General features: G+C 44.3%; 1 protein-coding gene across 4 annotated transcripts in view; it reads right to left on the minus strand.

Annotated features, from left to right (window-relative positions):
• KLHL5 (kelch like family member 5) overlaps positions 1 to 21,468 on the minus strand; it is a 1,021,700-nt gene that overhangs the window by 564,631 nt on the left and 435,601 nt on the right. For all 4 annotated transcript variants that reach the window (XM_069631792.1, XM_069631790.1, XM_069631791.1 and 1 more), the window contains one exon: positions 14,901 to 15,083. In XM_069631792.1, coding sequence (XP_069487893.1) covers positions 14,901 to 15,043 — 143 coding nt within the window. In that variant the 5' untranslated portion in view covers positions 15,044 to 15,083. The remainder of the gene's footprint in view (positions 1 to 14,900; positions 15,084 to 21,468) is intronic.

The raw sequence follows: 21,468 nt of genomic DNA on the forward strand, positions 1-21,468 counted from the left end.
TTAGCTTCCCATATGATCAAATCACAGATGTAGCGGAGGTGGTGATGAAATACCAAATGGGAGCGAGGGCCATTTTGAAATCAGAAAAAGACTTCAAAGCTCAAGGCCTGGAAATATAAGCAACCTTACCCCAATTCGAAGGAAACCGAAGTTTGCAGCCCGTTAACATCAAAACAAAGGGTAGACAAGACTTTATGCACAGTGAAGTTCAGACGGGCTGTAGAGAAGCTTCATAGGAAGCGATAGGTGGATGTGTGAGGATGGATCATGAAGGTGAAAAAAACAAAATCTGGTCATTGTTGCCAGGAATCATTACTGAGATCTTCCAGAAGCTAAATGGTGTGGAAGAGTTACTTTAGTAGAAGGGAATCTAAAACTTGTATGTAGGAACAGGCGGTGCTCCAGGTCTTTTAAAACCGATAAAATGAGAAACTACATTTTTCAAGATTATCACCACATCTTCGTACAGTAGACATGGTTAATGTAGCCCTTTAAACTGGACAGTTTTAGAATATTTAACCATTTAGCAACCAACATGAATGGGGTAGGCCCTCGGGGGGGGTTTAGTGGTGGCAGTTCGCAACATTTTGGTTAAGTCTGTCGAACAGCTACCCTCGAATAGACTGGGCATTTTGACACTTATGATCTATTTTGGAAACCAATTTATGTGCAAATCTCTCATACTGGTTCATCTATAGTGGAGCCCTGCGCATTCCAACTTGGAGGTTTTTCTTGAAGATTTATCAGAAATATTGCTGGCTGCAAGTACCACCTTCCCGGCAGATAAAATATTGGTCACTGGTGATTTGAATTCCAGTTGTTTGAGGGTAAAATCAGGCAAGGTGCGCGATGGGACGTCATGTGTGAATGGTCAAACATGGTGTAACTTTTTTAAAGAGTGGGGTTTGTATATTGCCAATGGCCCCATCCCTGGAGATATTCCGCCAGCAAAAATGTGGGGAAGTGGAGCCTATGCAACTACAATCTATTATGTAATAATGTCAGAATCACTCTTTAACGATTGTTGGGACCTCCGGGTTGTTGATATTGGCTCAAGTGATCACTTACTGTTAACGGTAACTCTTGGTGAATATGGCTCCACTTGTCCAAAGTCAAAATGTACCCCTATTTCCTTGGTTAATCAGGGTTGGAACAGGTTGGTTATGTTCAGGTGTAGAGGAAATAATCTTAATTCTAAATTGGATGCGTTATGGAGAGGTTCTGGGTTAGCAAAAGATCTTCAGGACCCTAAATCCTTTGTCGATCTCCTTTGGGGTACTGATAGACCTGCCATCAAAGGAGGTTCTAAAAGGAACATACATCCCCTCAGTTATGATTTAAACAACACTCAGCGCATAAAAACATTCAGAGATTATCAAGGGCGGGTCTAGAATTGGAAGTATTCCATCGAGAAAAGAGGATGTTATGCAACGAATGTAGAAACTGGTCGGGGAATAAAAAGTTTGAGAGAAGCCACTCAGATGGCTTATCTATGCTGAAAGCAGTGACGAAGGGCAATTCACACAATTTCTGGCAAATTATTCATCAACATCCACAACAGCAAGTTTCAGTCCAATTGAACTGTATCACGGAATCGATTTGGACAGATTGTTGTGTATGGACTTTTGAGGAAAAGAACCCTATGATTGCAGCTAGTTCTCCAAAGCAGAGTGCGAGCTTGAATTTGGGGAAAAAGATGTTGAAGGCCTAATACGTAGCTCGTCAAGATCGAGAGCAACTAGGCCGAAACGTCTCATCAATGACATGGTCCGATCAGCAGTGGGACATTGGAACTTCATCCTGTTTAAATTGTTTAATAACATCATGAAAACATGTGAATGCCCTGAGTCATGGAATTCAGCAATAACTTAGAGCAAAATATTAGCTTGTCTTATCATAAAAGATTTGAAGAAATGGGCAGACCAGGCTAACATCTTTTCAAAGTTACTGACTGGTTTCCGGAGGGGCCTGTCCATGACTTTTAATGGCCTGGTGCACAATACGTTAAATCCAACCCAACTTAAAGATCAATGTCTCTATGGGGTATGGATTGATCTCTCACAGTCTTTTGATACCATTAATTGCGGGAAATTATGGTATAAATTAAAAGAATGGGGAATTTGTGCATGTCTCCTGGCCATTCTAATACATCTACAAAGCAAAACAATGATTAAGGTGAGACTGAACCTTGAAGGCCACTTGTCTTCACCTATTGCCACTGCCAAAGGTTTATGAGAGGTATGCATTGTTGATCCCTGTGTTTTTAACCTTTTTTTAGGAGCCCTCTGGAACAAACTGGATCCCCATTCGCTAGTAGCCCCAACTTTAGGCAATTTGAGGGTAAATTGTATGGCATATGCAGACAATGTGGTCTTGCTGTATTTCACTCTGATAGGGCTCCAGTGTCTGATCACAGCCTTTGAAGAATATGCATGATCGAACGATCTCATAAAGCCTTTCAAAACTTTCAACATGACCTTTAACCATCCAAAGAAGAAAGGAATAAGTTGCGTTAAATGGAAGATGGCAAATCAGACACTTCCTGTAGTAAGGGAATTAAAGTACCTGGGATTTATGAGAAGAGCCATCTCTTCCATTCTAGCCTTAATGGCTGACTTGGGAATAAGGTAAAACAACTGGTTTACCAAATGAAAAATAATGACTCGGCTTCTTGTAGATTTACTCTCATGCTGTTAATTAAGTTCTATAAGGTCAAGGTGATTCCTATTCTTATGTATGGAATAGAAATCGAGAAATCAGCCTTAAAGTTTAATTGGATCAGAATAGAGCGTTCAATTTGGAAACGAGTACTCAATTTTCTGTAATCATTTCGAATGACTAGGCTAAGATATGAACTAGGCCTACAATTCCTAATATTTCATGCAGAATGGAGAAAGATCATGTTATATAGATCAATCGTACGCCCTGGACCTAATTCATTTTACGAAGATATAGATGGGCTAATGGCAAAAAACACCAACATGTTGCTATGCGAACTGAAACATGATGCAATGGCCATACTACTGCAATGTCAGTCAACGGAAAAAGAATTGATGGATAATCCACTGAAGCTAAAAAAAACAATGGCTCAAAATGACTGGATTGCAACTAGTGCATCCTTTGTAAACATTAAATGTTTTGAGACCTTTCCAATCAACGACAAACCTTTAGGTTTTTTGTTACCTTACTTATGAAGGTTCCCAAACCCAAGATGGAGGGCGAATTTTCGTGGGTTTCGCCTTAACCTGTATACAACAAAAGAGTTATTTCATAGCAGGAACAACGGCACACTGAGGGTAGAGAGCCTATCGGTGCCGAGGCTCAGGACATGACCAGGTCGAAAGGCTGTAGCAAAAGGCAAGAAAGGAGGGAGAACTTGACCAGGTAAACAGTCAGAACAGATCTTCCGTTATTACACAAGGGACATGGGAGGGCACAATATGTGCCCTGGACACATATGGACAGAAACAATCTAATGGAGACATTACCCTCACTCACAGCGGGGGCAGATAAACGGTTAAATGCATTCGAATAACTGACTACGGGGATTACATTGGCAGTGGGGGACATTTTATCATATGCTAAGGAAGGGACTGCCCAAGGATTTAGATAAGGTAGGAGGGATAGAAGTGAAGGGATGGGCTGAGATTCTGGCAATCATAGTGTATCATTGTAGGAGAAGGCAGGAGCAGGAAAAGTAAACAGCGTAGCAGGCGCAGAAGGCTGAAGCAAAGTTAGTAGAGAAGTAGTTGGCATACGTTAAGTGTAGAAGGAGCGCTGATTACCAGCTCCCCTGCGGGGCAGCAGGACAGAAGGCAAGCTCTGCAATGGCCGCAGGGTTACCCTGGATACTCAGACAATAGAAGGAACATGAGAGATTATCACAGGGGTAGAGGAGGTTTCCAGGGAGGACGAGGAGGTCAATTCGGGGGAATGAGGTTGAGGTTTTGTCATTTGACCCCACACCTAAGTGATATCACGTGAAGCAATCGAACACAACCTTTCACCCCTCAACAAAGCAGGAAGAGGCATCACATAGCATTGTTCCTAAGTACAGTATGAAAAATATGGTTAAGATGTCACTATAATGTGATACATATGGCGATCCATTCTTGTATGTAATGTATATCGTTAAGATCAGTGTGTTTAGGCTCATCTTAATGTGAATGCAATCAGACGTATATGGCCAAATGATAATGATGTGTTATTATATTGCACTTACGCTCAAGCGTGTTATATAGAACAAATATACATATAATATCACCCAACCTGTGTTGGTACTCATTTATCAACCTCATAAGGAAGGATAAAAGGCTGAGTTGAGGTGTTTAAGAACAGACTAAATCAGTGACTCACCCAGTGAAGTGTGCCTGAAAAAAATCTTTAATGAGTCTAGCAATTATTGTATAGAATTCCAGAAAGACAAATTATTTGGTATTCCTATTCTTTCTTATTTAAGGTCACTGCTGAAAGTGTTAGACGTGTGGAACCCCTGCCCTTTTTTAGTCTTTTTTTTTTTTAAGTTGCCTGAACAAGAAAGCCAGCCACTCCAGAAGCAAAGAGCCATATGGCCCTGGCCACAGCCCAGGAGCTTGGATTTAAAAAAAAAAGAAAAACCTTTTTTTGTTCTTATTTTACCCCTGGTTTTGACCCCTGGTGGCCCCTAAATGACGTTCCTGACTGGGGGTGGAATGGGAAGGTCCAACAATATTTCTTCTGCCGCTGCCGTAATAACCCTGTTACTTCCCTCCTCTCTCTCTCCTGCATTGTAAATTTGTCAACACTGTAGCTTTGAAGAGTGAATAGATGGACTCCTCGTCCCTGCTAGCATAATTTTTTCTTTAGTTTGAAAATTGTGCAGTTTGGCTAAAATGCCCATCTCATGCCTCAGCGTTCTAACCCTGTCGGCTCTCTCCATTTCGTAAGTTGTTTCCAGGACCAGCAAAAATCGAGAGTCAGATAAAGGACACAGACAAGAGGACATGTTTGAACAAAGTGTTTTATTCATTTAAAATAAAGACAACCTCTAGGATGAATTCACTATTCTAGAAAACAAACTGGTGCTCATTAGGATGTCTTAAAAAATAAACGTCCTCTGTGTGAAGAACCACGAACGAGACACGGACACAGAGGATGGTGATTGGTATAAACTTTTATTAAATAATAAATGGATTGGAAAATGCCTCACTATCCCTAATCTAGGAAGTATTTCCCTACTTTAACCAAAACTAAGAGTCTGTCAAGTGTTAAGAAGTCCAAAGCAAATATGTATTGTGTCCAAAATCCTATCCTAGCCCTTGCATTCTAAAGGCATTAATGGTAGTGTCTTTGTCTTAGAAAGAACGCACATGTTCTAGTTCAACACAAGATAAAACTCCCGCAGAAGTTCCAAATGGATAATGCTCACAGTTCCAAAGGGAAAGACTTCCTTCCCCAGGATTCTCTCCACCAAAACAAAAGGTCAAATAATAACCAAGTTCTTTATAGCCCAAGAGGATAACTCCCTCCTCTTGTGTTGCAATTCACTCCAGGGGAAATAACTCCTTTGCTAGTCCTTTTTTCACATTCTATACAATTAAAATCTTAAGGGCATGGGTTGTGCAACTAGATCACCGATTACAAGACCGTAAGGCAGATCAGTCTAGGTCAGACACTCGGGACTAAGGATGTTGGCCCACGCATGCCTGAGAACACCGCAGAGCCCATGCAGATCGGAGGCATGCGACCACCTTTAGCAAAGGCAGAAAGGGACAAGAGAAGGCAACATCAGTTATGCTTGTACTTCGGAAAACCAGGGCACTTCCTAAAAGACTGTCCAGTAAAACCTCTTAAGAGAACCGTAGGAGCCACGGAAAGGGATGAGAGTAAGGAATCGTAAAACTACCCAGCTCGACAAACGTAGAGGTCAGTTTGTCGAGTGAGAAGAATGAGCCACCGACCTCACTTTTTGCAATACCAGTGATCCTAATCAATCACCAAGAACCGTCTCGGTTGCACGCCATTGAGGCTTACATAGACAGCGGAGCAGTTGGGAACTATATTGATCAAGAACTGGCAGCAGAGATGGGGCTTCCCTTATGTTTCAAGCCGAACACAGAAAAGGTAACCACTTGGATTGGGACAGAAATGTCTTCTGGGCCAGTAACCCAATGTACAGTAGGGGTAACCCTGTTGTGCTAGGATGAACACTGGGAATCTATTTCCTTCGATCTCATCAAGGCCCCTCAGTTCCGGCTAATATTAGGGATGCCATGGTTAGTTGCTCATAATCCCTAGATAGATTGCGCTCCCACCTGCTATTACAAAGAAGAAAAATCCAGTTTCGACATCCCTAGGAGTCCTAGAACAGCTGCATCGACACTTGGCGCGACTAGTACTCTCCTGGAAGAAAACCAAGATTACCAGGACGTGTTCCAGAAGGAGCAAGCTAACACACTACCACGGCACAGGCCCTATGACTGTCAGATTGACCTCCTACCTGGTGCACAAATCCCTTGTGGCAGAATCTATGCGCTCGCAGAACCAGAAAACCAGCATCTAAAATCCTATCTGGACCAGTACTTGGCAAATGGGTTTATCCGCCCATCTAAATCACCTGCAGCCAGTCCCTTATTCTTTGTATGAAGAAGGAAGGGGACTTGAGGACCTGCTTCGACTATCGCGCGTTAAACTGGATCACCGTAAAGAATCGTTACCCCCCTGCCACTCATTCCCGAAATGCTGGACCAAGTCAAGGATGCCCAGATTTATACCAAGCTAGACCTCAGAGGAGCGTACCACCTAGTCTGAGTTAAAAAAGGTGATGAATGTAAAACGGCTTTTCGTACCAAATATGGATTGAGTACCAGTTAATGCCTTTTCGACTCTGCAATGCCCCCGCGGCGTTCCAATACTTCATGAACGATGTTCTGAGGGAATCCATCGATCAATGTCTGCGCCCTGGTCTACATAGACGACATCCTAGTGTATTCAGCCTCGAGACAAGAACATGTCAAGCACATCCGTTCCGTTCTCACCAAACTTCGCCAACATCGACTATATGCAAAACTTGAAAAATGCTTTTTTCATGTAACCGAAGCAGAATTCCTTGGTTTCATCCTCATTCCGAAAGGCATCAGAAAGGATGTACATAAAGTGGATGCCATTCTTAAGTGGCCTTCTCCAACTTCGTTAAAAGGGGTCCAGAGCATGCTGGGCTTTGCAAACTTCTACCGTCGGTTCATCCCAGACTTCTCTCAGATTGTGCATCCGATCACGTTACTCTGACGAAAAAACAATAAAAAATTAATGTGGACAGAAGATGCCGAAAGGGCCTTCCAAGAACTTAACAGAAGGTTCACTTCCGCTCCGATCTTACAACACCCTCGCCCAGACCTCCCTTACATCGTGGAAACGTATGCCTCCAGCATGGCTATGGGGGCTGTTCTTTCTCAAAAGGACCCTGAAACCGGCCAGTTGCACCCCGTGGCCTTCAAGTCGCGAAAATGTTCACCTCCTGAACTCAATTATGCCATCACCGACAAGGAGCTTCTGGCTATTAAATCCGCCTTCAAAGCATGGCGACATTATCTCTTGGGGGCCAAACATACAGTTACAGTAATCACGGACCATCGGAACCTAAAATATTTGAAAACAGCAAAGGCTCAATCCTCACGTCAACTGCGATGGGCCATTTTCTTTGCTGAATATGATTATGTGATCACTTATCGTCCAGGTGTAAGGAATGGGAAAGCTGACGCATTATCTCGTATGGGCATTGACGAGAAGGTGTATGCAACTCCAGATCCGGTAGCCATCATTCCTGACGGCAAGCTCTTAGGCCTCACCACAGCCTTAACACAAACCAAGCTCAGAAACGAGATCCAACGTGTAATAACTCCTAATACCTTACTGGAATGGCATACTAGAGAACAATATACCATTAAGGACCAACTGCCATATTTTGGCGAACGTCTGTACGCGCCTAAAAAGGAGCTACAACAGCAAATCGTTTCGAATTATCACGATTCCCTGATGGAGTCTCACCCCGGAATTGCCAAAACCCTAGCCAAAGTGAAACGCAACTACCTTCCTATTCCTCCTGCACCATGGCACACACTTTCTCTCCACTTTATCACAGACTTGCCTCCCAGCCAAGGATTCAGCATTATTTTAGTAGTAGACTTGTTCTCAAAAATGGCACACTTTATCCCTTTCAAGGGTCTCCCGGATGCATCTCGCTTAGCAAAGACGTTCCTGGAAAATATTATTAAACTACATGGTTTCCCATCAGTCCTGGTCTCTGACCGAGCCAACCAGTTTGTGTCCAACTGTTGGAAGAAATGTTGTTCTGTGGCTCAAATCAACATCCGATTATCCACCAGCCATCACCCCCCAAACGGATGGCCAAACAGAGTGAACCAATCAGACTCTCGAACAATACTTGCGGTGCATGCTGCACCAGGTAGGAGGGACTTGGAGAGATTTATTATGGATAGCAGAATATGCTTACAACAATTCATTGCATTTCAGTACTGGAGAAAACCCCTTTCTACACCCTCTATGGCAGACACCCACGTACTTCCGAACTAGACATTCCTTCCAGTTTGGAAATGCCAGCAGTGAAAACTCTTCATGCAACCATCTCTCAGGCCTTTTAAAAGGCAACAGAACATTTAATCCAAGCCAAGCACAAGCAAAAGAAATTCACTGACCAACATCGAAAAAAGGCCCCCGACTTTCAAGTAGGAGACAAGGTTTGGCTAGCAGCGAAATACATACCAATAAAAGGGAGCCGGACCTTTCGTCCTCGCTATTTGGGACCTTATTCCGTCAAAACCATCATCAACCCGGCAGCTGTTAAGCTAGCACTACCAGCCAATATGCGAATCCACCCAGTGTTCCACGTCTCACTTCTGAAACCAGTACAAACCGGTACACGAGTTATGACACCACCAGAACCCGTAATAGTCGATGGGGAACCAGAGTTCGAGGTAAAATAAATCTTGGATTCTAAAATTACCAGGTCCAAACTATACTACTTAGTCAATTGGAAGGGTTACGGGCCCCAAGACAGATCCTGGGAACCTAGCAAGAATATTCATGCACCCCGTTTGATTAGGGCATTTCATCGGAACCTTCCCAGCCAAACCAGGACCAGGCAGAAGAACCACCTTGGGAGGGGCCTGGGGGGGGGGGGAGGTGCTGTCACGACCCTTGAGCCAAAACCCCATTGGCATGTCCACATGCCAGGTAGGGTCAGGACTCGGGTTTCCACTGGGGCCTCAGGAGCCTTGCACTACCTTCCAGGACTCTCTTGGAGTCAGTCCTGTCCAGTGTCCTGATACCAGCGATCCTTGAAACAACGGACCTGCAGAGGAGACAAAGAACATCATTATCAGACTCTACTTACCTGCGAATTCCATCTCGCCTCTGCCCGATGTTCGTCCATGCTTCTGCTGCTCGCGGTCCTCCATCCAGCCATCAGCATCTCCAGTACACCGCGAACGCACCGGAACGAAGCAACCTGAGGGAAGAGAGAGAAAGACAACGTTAAAACAAGTTACTTACGGCTCAAGCCTCAGTCACCATGAGAACCTCACCTGGTTGGGCATCTCTAGGCCGGCATCGTTCCAGAACACCTCGCACACCAGAAAAGACCATTGCGACCTGAAAAGGAAGTAAGAGTACAGGTTAGCAAGTAAAGGACAAAATAGCGCCACACTTTGCGCGTTACCTACCAAATCGTAGTACGCTTGTGCGTCCTCCATTCCAGCAGGAGCTCGATCCAAGCTACGCACACGCCGAACCTCCGGTCACCTAAGGGGGTAAAGAAAAGACATTAGCCACAAGAAAGGAAGGCAAGCACATATAAAGACTTCTACAATAAGACTTACCTTTACAGACACTTGAATAGGCTCGCACCAGTGAAGTAACTCAGTCGCTCAAGCCCGCAGAAGACTACGCACCCCTGCAAAGAAGGCAGGGCGGAGAGCACGCCAGACATCACAACAAGGTGAGTAGAGGGCCATCGGGTCGAACCCAGGGCAGGTGGGAGGAGACTGCACCTGATCTTAAATCCAGTCCTCCTGTGCTTTCAGGCCCGACTTCCATCGAAGGCACCACCCGGGATCGGGAAGGGGTCCAGGGCGAATCCAGAAACCAGGGCTGAGTGGCGACCCCGTGGATATCAGGTGAGCGTAACAATAACACAACTTGGGTGCGGGTCCCAGTCTAACAAAATACCTGGTATCCTCCCCTGCCAAGTTCTCTTGTAAAGTTCCTTTAATTAATTTGGGTGCAGGTCCCAGACTTGCAAAACACCTTGTACACTCTCCTGCCAGGTTCTCTTGTACAGTTTCTTCACACAATTTGGGTGTGAATCCCAGATCCGCAATTCGCCTGGTATACTTGCCTGCAAGGACGTTATGTTGCAATCTCCCTTTCTCATTAAGTACAAGGGGGCATGAGTCTTCCCCAAGTTACTTTATAGACAAGTACTGTGACGGTGAAGATGACACTGATTTCAATGAGGATTTCTCTCGTCCCCACTCCTGGCAACCAATTCACTCTTTCAGGGTCTCTTTGCCTAAGTTTCGGCATCCCCTTCTCCCCATTGGGTTCACCAATATTTGCGTTCTATCACTCCAATCGTACACATTGAGGGTACTCGCCTCAGTATCTGCTGGACTCAAGCGAATTTCCCCAGTCAGCGGCACAGAGCAGGCTCGCTCGTTGCATCGGAACAAAGCCCGTCCTTGCTTCCAGTTTCCACTGCGACTTCGTTCTTCTTTGTCCGAAGATTCCACAGTCAACAACCATCACTTCGCTACACGGCCAGTCTGGAGCTCGCCTATGCACCTCTCCTCTCGCCGGCAGTGCTCTGCAGCCACGACTCTCAGTTCCGTTTGCTTCCTGGTCTGCCCGATCGCCCAGGAGTGTTTGGGTCGACATTATGGTTCACACTCTTTCTCATGGCATTCCTCTTGCTCGTCTCAGTACATGTTGTTTTACTAGGTGTACAATATTCCTAATTTCTGTCAGCAGCTTTTGCAAGATGTTGAAGGGGGTTGTCACAATATGCCCTCAAGGCATGGGGAATGGAGGGGATATCCCTAAAAGGAAAGGGGGGATACCATGTCTCATCTGATGATGCCTGTCCATTCCTCTGAGGGTCACCTCAACTCATGTGATCCTCCCTCACCTAGCCACCCCCAGGGTCAGGATCAGGTAGCGACTGCTGTCTCCTGGCCACATGAAGAGAGGCTACCTCCATTACCTGACATAATCAGATTCATCACATCTGTCAAACCTATACTATCCTAAAATCTGCCCAACCACCATAAAAAGACAAAAAAGACAATCTAAGTTTTGACTTAGAATAGGATTCTCCCCCTTAGGTAAATCAGTGGTGACTGGTTTTCTGACCCTTAACAAAGAGTTCTCAAAGTCTCTTCCAGCTCTTGGTCTGGTTTTTCAATCAAATAAACAAAAGTGTCTCTCAGTGTTCTTCTGGCAAAACAATGGCTTTTTCAGTCTGTCTGAACAGTTTCTGGTTTTTCCCCTCCTGGGGAGTGTATTAAACAGAACATGTTGCCCTGATTTATATTCACAAACACAATTTTCTCTTCATCCCTGGTTGAATGACTCTGATTTCAACCTCCGTTTTGTTTAGTCTATCTTTGGTTATGGTTTCTCTCACCCCCCCCTCTTGGAGTCTTCAGAATATCAGCCCGTTGTGGGTTACAGGCCGGCACAGCCCAGCTTCGGTTGCGGTTTCTCTCACGCCCTTCTGGGATCTTTGGATTGTTACCTTGGCGTGGGTTGCCGGCCTGCTCAGCCCTGTTTGATTGAGCATTCGCTCACCCCCTTCTGGGGTCTTCAAGATTGTCAGTCCAGCGTGGCCACAGGCCTGCTCAGCCGTGTTTTGGTTTCTCTCACCACCTCCCTCGGGGTCTTTGGATTGTCAGCCCTTCGTCGGCTACAGGCCTGCTCAGCCCTGATTTGGTTGCAGCTTCTCTCACCTCTTTCTGGGGTCTCCGGATTGTAAGCCCGTCATGGGTGACGGGCCTGCTCAGCACTGTTTTGGTTTCTCTCACTCCTGGGGTCTTCTGATTGTGGCCTCACTAACCTCCACCTGCTATTCATGTAATGCAGCATTCCTTCTTTCCAGCGGCGGTGCTCAGTACTGGAGGCGGTCTCTCTAGCCATCGCAGACCTGTGTTCTCGTCCTGGGTTTGCATCAGTTTTTCCTTTTGGTGTTGGAGAAGTAGGATGCCGGTACGCCTCTAATCCCTTGTTCTGCCCGAGTTTGTCAGGATTCCACCTATGTTGAAGCGGCAGCGTTCCGTGGGCTATCTCTGGTTTCCACCCACCACACCAACTGAGTGGCTCTCTGGTTCTGCTCCTCCTGTGATGGAGTGACTCCCTCATCTGTGTGGCTGTGCAAGCCGGCGTTTCTCGCTCTCCGGCTGATCCTCTCCTTTTCTCTTGATGGACAGATTGGTCCTCTGTTTCCCAAAGAGGCAGCAACAAATACAGGTCAGAAAACCAAAACATTCTCCTTAAAGGGGCTTTGTACATGATTGCTCTGTTTAGTACCCATACAACCAACAAATGCTTGGGACTTTGCTATAAGAGGAGGTGAATTGGAATCCTTACTTTGGGCATGCCTTGTCCCCAGAGAGGGGGCAATGGGGAAAATCACATTTGCCCTGTCCCCTAAGGAGGGTATTGTGTAAGCAGGCTCACCTCGCTAGTCCCAAAGGGGGTGGCTCCTTCTTGGGGAGAAGTGAGGAATTCCCTGGATTAATCACAGAATGCATTGTAAATACTCAACTTGCACGGCAGAGTGCAAAAGGGTGCATACAACATGTATTCTGCCTTTTGCCCTCCCCTTTTGAAGTCTGCGGTGCAAATGAGGAAAACTTGGTGGGGGAGACCCATGTACGTGAAAGTGTACATGTAACGGGTCCCCGCCGTCAAATAACTGGGAATTCCAAAATGAGCCCCTGTGGATTTTGATATAGTTAAAAGGTTTCCCTTCCCAGCCCTGTTTCAGTTTCTCTCAGCCCTTTCTTCTGGGGTCTTCGATTTGTCATCCAGTCGTGGGTGAGGAGCTTGCTCAGACCTGTTTCGTTTGCTGTTTCTCTCACTCCCTTCTCTGGTTTTCTCATTGTCAGCTCAGCATTATATACGGGCCTGCTCAGCCCTGTTTTTCAGTTGCAGTTTCTCTCACACCACTCTGGGGTCTTCGGATTGTCAACTCGTCATGGCCTACATGTCTGCTCAGCCTGAATCGGTTGTGGTTTATCTCACTCCCTTCTGGGGTCTTCTGATTGTCAGCCCATTGTTGGATACTTTGTGGCCTCACCGCCCTCCACCTCCTATTCGTGTAATGCCACGTTCCTTTGTTCAAGCAGTGGTGCTCGTTACTGGGGGCAGTCTCTCTGCGTACCTGCACTCTTGTCCTGTTTCTGGACTTACAGTCAGCGTCTTTGCGTCGGTGCTGGTATGTCTCGTGTCAGTTGGTTGTATGTCCTCTCAGCGGTCCCAGGTTTGTCGGTATTCTACCTTCATTGAAGCAGAAGCATTCTGCGGGCTACTTTAAGTTTCCACCCACCACGCGGCTCTCTGGTTCTGCTCCTCCTGCGAGGGAGAGACTCCCTCCTCTGTGTGGCTGCGCAAGGCAGCATTTCTCGCTCTCCGACTGAACCTCTCCTTTTCTCTTGATGGATAGGTGTATTTAGGTCCCACTCTGGAACAGAGGGGAAGATTCCATTGGTCCTCAATTTCACAAAGAGGCACCAACAAATACAGGTCAGAAACCAAGACATCCACCTTAGAGGGGCCTTTTACATGATTGCCTTTTTCAGTTCCCATATAACCACCAAATGCTTGAAACTTTGCAACTTTGAAACTGTGCAACTTGAGGCTCACGGGCGATGTGGCGCGTTATATTAAGAATAAAAAAATAATAATAAATAAGGGGAAGTGAACTGGAATCCTTACTTGGGCATACCTTATCCCCAGGGCAGGGTGGGGGTCACCCTCAGTGGGATCCTACTTGCCCTGTCCCTTAGGGAGGGCAGGGCTCGAAATTAAGATTGTATAGACAGGAGCTAAAAGCAGCTCCTGGGTATCCAGCATTCACCTGTGACCAGGAGCTATCAATGGAGAACGAGGAGCTAGTGCAAAACATTCCACAAATCCACTTCCACATAAGATGCAAACATACAATTGTGTCCGTTATTTATGACACGTTATGTTTTAAATGTTGTATATATGAGTACTAATGTGTTATAAAATTGTTCCAAACACACAAAGTTAAATTCACATAGGTGTGTTCGGCATCAGTTGGCCTGGGGAGCCCAAAGCAGCTTCTGGTAACTGTTGGTACCAAGCGAATCAGACTATTTAAGGCGAAAAACAGGAGCTGAATAGCTCCCAGCTCCCCTTAATGTTGAGCCCAGGCAGGGTAGTGCGTTGCAGGGTTACCTCCTGAATCCCAAAGGGTGCGTCTTCTTGGGGCAAAGGGATGAATTCCCAGGATTCGTCACAGAATCAATTGTAAACACTGCTGCCATGCGCAGTTGGCAGGCGGCATTTCCTCAACTTGCTAAACAGAGTGCAAAAGGGCACCTTACAAGCATGTACGCCGCCTTTTTGCCTTCCCCATTTTGCACTCCAGCATGCAAATGAGGAAAACCTGGCGGGGGAGACCCATGTACGTGAAAGTGTACATGTAACGGGTACCCGCCGTCAAATCACTTGGACTTACAAAATGAGCCCCTATGGGTTTTGATATAGAGAAAAGATTTCCCTTCACAGAACTCAATTCTGCAGTCTCTGCAGGCATACATATATTTTGCAACCTACCACTGTGAAGTTTAACCAGGAGAAGCATTTTAAAAAAATTGTACCTGTGTGTTGGAATTCTGCGATCCCCAGCAACTAATATCACATCACATAACTGTTTGTGCCTCAGGTAATTCTCCATCTTTATAAGGGTTTGTTCAGCATGATTGAGAGCGTGGAAAAATTCATCGGGTGCACAAGGCTCCATGGTATGGCAAGACGACAGCGTCTGAGTACTATTGGAGGTCCTGTGAAAAAGGGATCACTCAATTTTAGTACAAAACCCTTCCATGATAACAATTCAGTTATTTTTTAGTGTGTTAGTTATTTAACGTTTCACACTTTCAATAAAAAAACCATTAAAAGCTTTTAAAATGTAATTGAAGAGAAAAAAAATAATTTTACAATACAATTATACATTTCAAATTAATTACTTTATACATATAAACGATACTCTTGTTAAGTTATACTTACTCTAAACATCCGTTAAATTAATACAATAGCTATTGAATCCACATCTTTACATAAAATCACTATTAGCAGCCTTGTTTTTGCAGTAATAGTATCAATGATATATTTCCACAAAGCCCTCAATGCTGATGACAAAATCATAGATGATCCAGAAACCCCATTACGCCCAAAAGGCATCACCTTAGATATTCTGTATTTCACGAATAAACTCAAAAAAGGCTTTGTAATATTTGTCATATAGGACTGGACATTGAGTGAGATGTCTTGTTTCTTAACCTGGTCAGATTTGCATATTCTACAAGTGCGCATGTCTCTCATGCCTAGGGCCACCTATCATCAAGGAAGAAAGCTGGTTAAATCGCAACTGACTTGCAAACCTAAGAAGGCTACAATATGGAATTACACTTAAGTATCTTTGTGGTGTATGTTGTTCAAAGCCTTGTATTACATATTCTGCAAAAATCACCTTTGTCACCAGATATTAAATATTATTATTCCAGTCCCACCGTAAAGGTCTCATTTTCAGTTTCTTAATCAATATCGCTAGACTTGTGTTCAAGTCACACTGCCAATATATATTGGTCTGAAAAAATTTGCGACCATGAACTGCTTTAGTACAAAACCCATCCATAACAACTCAGTTATTTTTTCTATTAAAATGCATGCAAAAAATACATCACCTAATACTGACACGCCTGCTTACTTAGTGATATTTCTTACAATGCAGGGAAGTACAAAGATGTTAAAGTGATTTTAAAAAAAGGGAGTTAGTGAAGAATCTTAGATCACACCATGCATTCGTACTTAAGGCAACAAGCTGTATTATCATGAGCTGCCTACCGTTATGCATGTCCCCAATGGCAGAAAGGATTTTTGCAGTATGTTATGGCTGCATGCAGAAGTGGGGTTGTGTATGACAGAAAGGTGTCTGTGTTGATGCATTTCCTTGGTTTCAAGGGTCAATTGATTTTTTAGACGTTACCTGATTTGGCAGATGGGGTGGATTCGGATGGTTTAAATGAGCTAGAGGTAGAAATGTTAAAGTTGGCTGCTCATTTTATTCCCAAAACCAGAAAACATTTTGAATGATATTTGGGGTCCATTACCAGGAGAAAAGCGAAAGCGTGTAACAATAGATTACAGCTTTACAGCATTTGGCTTTGTCCTGCAATTTTGGGAATGCCGTGGACGAACACATCAGAGATCAGTTTATCATCCACTGCAGCAATAATAGGATTCAGGAGGAATTGTGGCGAAAGGACGGACCCCGGGTTGGGGGAAGTCCTTAGCATTGCCTAGACAGTGGAACATTTTATTGCGTGCATTGCGAAACTGACTAAATCGGAATGCAAAGATGCGTCTATGGAGGTGCTCAAGGTTGGGTTGGAAAAGAAGTCATGAAAGAAGAATAAAGGAGGGCATATGCGCCATAAGGATGCTGGGGAAGCCAAGATGGAGTGGCCTACGCAGAGAGGTGGAAAGGCAAATCTGGGTGAGGACCGTTTGTGTTTCCGGTGTGGAAACAAGAATCATTTGGCTGCGGCTCCGTTATGTCCAGGAAGTGCAAAAGAGGGGGTCATTTTGCAAACTGTTACAAACATTTTCAAGGGAATTTAGGCTCTTCTAAAAAGAGTATAATGTGTATACATGGAGAAGGGTATAAATCACTGTAAGAGGATGGTGAAGAGAGAGTGGAAATGATTACGGTTAATGTGGTTGGAGGACAAGGATGTGCGGAGGACTGCGAGAGTCCTGAGTCGGAAATAAGAGTGAGTGGGAGAAGAGTAATGATGGCGGACTCAGGTGCGAAGGTATCTCTTATGTCAGGATGTGTTTGCGAGAACAATACAAGGTAGTGTGAAGACTGAAACCACCTGTCAAAGCCTTAGGTATATAATATGGATAACATAGATTTGCTGGGTTATTTTATGGCAGAGTTAGAGTTCAAAGGTAGAAACACTGAAGGGAAGGTGTACGAGACAAAGAAAGGAGCGACAATATTGGGCTGGCGAGAGCAAAAGAAGTTGTTTATAAGGTTGGGTCCCAACACCAACAACCAAGTTCTTCATGTGAGCTTACAAATGGCGTGAGAAATATGGAAAGTTATGAGTGTTTTTGTGCCGAAAGTGGTGAAGGTCAGTGGGATGAAGCAAACAATTGTTCTGAAGGAAGTATCTCGGTTGCGGGTAGGTTATGCCCGATTCCATTGGTTCTGCGTGAAGGAGCGAAGCAGGAATTGAAATTGTGTACCATGGGTATAATCGAAAGGGCAAATAGTGTAGAGTAGGAGCAACGCAGCGCTTTACATAGGTATGCAACAATACAGATGCACAACAGAGCGCTTTACAGAGGTAAACAACAGTACAGATGCATAATTGAGCGCTTTTCAGAGGTACTAACAGAACAGATATACAGCGGGGGTAGGATACAGAGGGGCAAAGAGGAGGGGTACAGCTGTACTGGGTGGCGGAGAAGAGAAAGGTGGGCGTCGTCTAGCAAGTCAGGTGGCGCAGGGGGCAATGTGATGGGTGTTAAGGAGAGATTCCTTGAAAAAAAGGTTCTTGAGTATAAGTTATTTGATGGAATAATGGGTGTTCACTCTTTCCAGGACAATATTTTGATTTGTGGAGAAGCATTTGAGGAGCATGAGAAAACATTAGGAAGGGTTCCAGACATATCGGAGGAGAGAGGTATGATGCTGAGGAAATAGAAATGTCCTTTCCGGAAGGAAGTTGTGGAATACTTAGTGCACGACATTGGTATGGATGGCGTGAGACCTAAGAAACAATTGGAAGAGTGGTATAAATAAGATTGAGAGTCCAACATCTATGGTCGTTCCTAGGAATGATAAAATGTTACCAGAAGTTTGTGAAGTGAAGAATTTTGCAGATAAAGTTGCTGAGATGAGAAAGACTTTGAGGAACGGTGAAGAGTGTATATGGAACAGTGTGTTAAAGGGAGTTTTAGGAAATAAAAAAGGGCATTGGAACAGTTCGACACAAGTAGGAAGTCTCTAATAACAGTAGATTCTAGTGATATTGGCATTGGGGCCGCGTTGAAACAAATTGTTGGAGATGTTTAAGAGAATTTAATTGGCCATGCTTCTAGAGTAGTACGAGGTCCCGAAAAGAGATATTTGGTTTTAGAGAAAGAAGTTCAAGTGTGCCATTGGGCTGTAAAGATGTTCTGGAATTTGTTAGGTTCTGAATTTGTTTTGAGAACAGATCATAGACCTTTAAAGGAAATATTTGAATTGAAGGGATTAGACAAAGTGTTGAGGCGAGTGGAAGGTTGGGTGACAAGGATGCAGAGTCATGCTTTTGTGATAGAAGTAATTCCGGGATGGAAGAATGTCTTGGCAGACAACCTGTCTCAGTTAGGTGGAAGGGAAGATTTGGGGATATAAGAGGTAACAATTAGGTGTATATGACACACGAGAGTGTTATTAGTAGGTCAGAATGGAAACAGGCAATGGATGAGGATAGAGATATTGTAATTGCGGTGCACCGAGTGGAGATGGTATGGCCACAGAAATGGAAATTAGAGGGTGAGGGTTTTGGGAGGTGAGAGAGGAGCTAAGTGGAGAAGGAGGACTATTATACTGATGGGGCAGGGTAGTGGTGCCTAAAGTGTTGAGGAGAAACAATTATTGACATGGCCTCATATGGGCCATAAAGGGATCACGAAAACAAAAGCAGCATTGCCCAACCCATGTTAATGACGGATGCTTCTATGGGTGTATGGACCGAGTTGGCAATGTATGTGTTGGGTCCAGTAGAGGAAGGATGTGGGCATGGGAACTTTATTGTGGTGGTTTTTAGATTTATTGTGAAGGTGGGTGGAATTGAAGGTTGGAGGGAGGCATGTACTTTGAAGGTGATTGATTTCTTAGAAGGGATTTTTGAAAGGAAAGGCTATCCGAGTAGTGCTCTCACTGATAATGGGAGCCTATTTGTGGGGAAGATAATGAGAGAGCATTGGAATAAGTGTGGAATTTGGTACAAAAAGACAGCTATATATCACCTTGCCTTGAGAGTAATGGTGCTGTGGAAAGAATTAACAGGTGCATTATGGATGCAATAAGGTTGGCCGGTGAGTGTGACCTTTATAAGAAGATGGCAGTAAGCAAACAGATATATGCGCACAGGATGTCACCACATGCAATGACGCGAGTGAGACAGTTTGAGATGATGAACGGGAAGAAAGAGAAATACAAGCGTGTATCCCCCATGACTAAGAAGGGGAGGAGTGACTGAGGTTGTTGTGGAGGATGTGAGGAGGAAAGCGGACGGGAGGAAAGAGGAGTTACTGAGACGTGTTAATGATAGGAAATATTGCAAATAAATTGAGATAAATGTTGGCCATTGAGTAAGGATAAAGAAAGGTGTTGTTGTGAGGAAAGAAGAACCTTTGTATACTGAGCTGGTACCAGTGGATATAGTGATGAGGTGCTATGAGAGGTGAAGGTTGACAGGTGTGGAATCTCAGAAGGGCGACAAATGTGCAAGGCCCTTGGTATGTGGAGGGTGAGGGGCAAGGAAGGAAGGGAGGTGTGTAGTATCTTGGCCTCCTGCCTTCATGTGCAAGCTGGTGGAATATGGAGTGCGTGTGAATGTGTGTATGTCAGTTGGTGGAAATTGTGCGGTGCTGGGAGGCTGGGGGCTGCATCATATAGACTTGAAGCCAATAAACCTGCAGGTTACCTTATTGTTGGAGGACAGCGTCTTCATTTCACAAGCTAGTACAAAAACCCTACATTTGGAAAAACTTCATGATTGAGAAGACTATTATACACTACAGATAACGAGCCAAAAGTATATGTCACCCCTCTGCTATAAATTAAATGAAGACAGTGGATTTCGCATACAGTATACACATCTCAAAACTTTCCATTGAAGATTATAGGACCACTGTGTGGGAACAGCAGGAAATAGTTTGGACATGTTAGGGCTATTCTTGGACTCCTAAATGTTTTTCACCTAGCCCTAAAAGGTGCAATAATATCTGACAAAACATGTAGGGATATCTAAGAGTCCTATCTTCACTGGAGTATGCAGGATATCATTGGTAAATCCCTTGCCTGAACAGGTTTGTGAATTATTTAACCACCAAGGAATCTCCAGTAGCTGGACCCTATTTAGACCCAATTACTTTATTCCATTAATAAAATAGATATTTGAAGTCTGGTTGAATATTCTCTCTCCGTCAGACATGACTGCAAAATGGAATCAAACCCCGTCAGATAAATGCTTGTTTTGCCCAAATGTTGCAGAGTCACAGACACACTTTTTATTCAGTTGCCCACTGTAGGATTAAGTAAGGCAAGAATAGTTTGTCCCTTTACTTAATACAGGAAGGGTGTGTACCTTTGAGGGATACCCTCAAATTCTGTATAATAACTTATTTGATTTCCAAGAGTTTTGGGGTCTCTAATTATTTATTTGCGGCATGGACTAGAAGGGCAGCACAATAGTTTTTATTATTGTATGGGATGGTGGTTTTTGGTCTATTGCTCTCAGCCAATATTTATCGAATATTGTATTTTTTATTCACTCAATAGTTATCTGATGAGGCTCCTTGTTTTAGAAATTGCATATATGCTATTTTGCTTGTTTGTTTGTTTGTTTTATTCACTTATAATGCGCACCAAACCCGAGGGAAGCCGGGCGCAGCAGTACAGAATATGCGAGGCTTGAGGTTACATGGTTACAGATTACATGCAAAAGCAAATTAAATACAGGCAATAGATAGTCAGTTACAGATTACACGCAAAGCAAAATATATACAGGCCATAGGGGTCAGTCTGTTACAGATTAGAGGGTCAGTCAGTTACAGAATACAAGCAAAACAGAATATATACAGGCACTAGCATGACGTCAAATCACTAGCCAGAAAGGGGAGATGTACAAATGGGCAGCAGGTTGGTGGGTATATGTATATATACACTAGGAGGTATCCGGAGTTTTGTAAGAGCTAGTGAGCAACTAGTCATCGGCAGACTTCAGCAGATTGATATAGTTGGATCTGAATTTCAGAAAAGGCTGCTCCTCACGTAGAGGGTGTGGCAGTGAATTCCATAATTGGGCCGCCCGGACGTATGAATCTCGGTATGATAAGGCTATTGGCATTGGAGGTTCTTGCCGGTCCGGTGGAGCTGCTCTC

Source organism: Ambystoma mexicanum, chromosome 6q, assembly GCF_040938575.1.
Source record: "Ambystoma mexicanum isolate Mex_15411 chromosome 6q, UKY_AmexF1_1, whole genome shotgun sequence".
In the NCBI taxonomy this organism is placed as follows: domain Eukaryota; kingdom Metazoa; phylum Chordata; class Amphibia; order Caudata; family Ambystomatidae; genus Ambystoma; species Ambystoma mexicanum.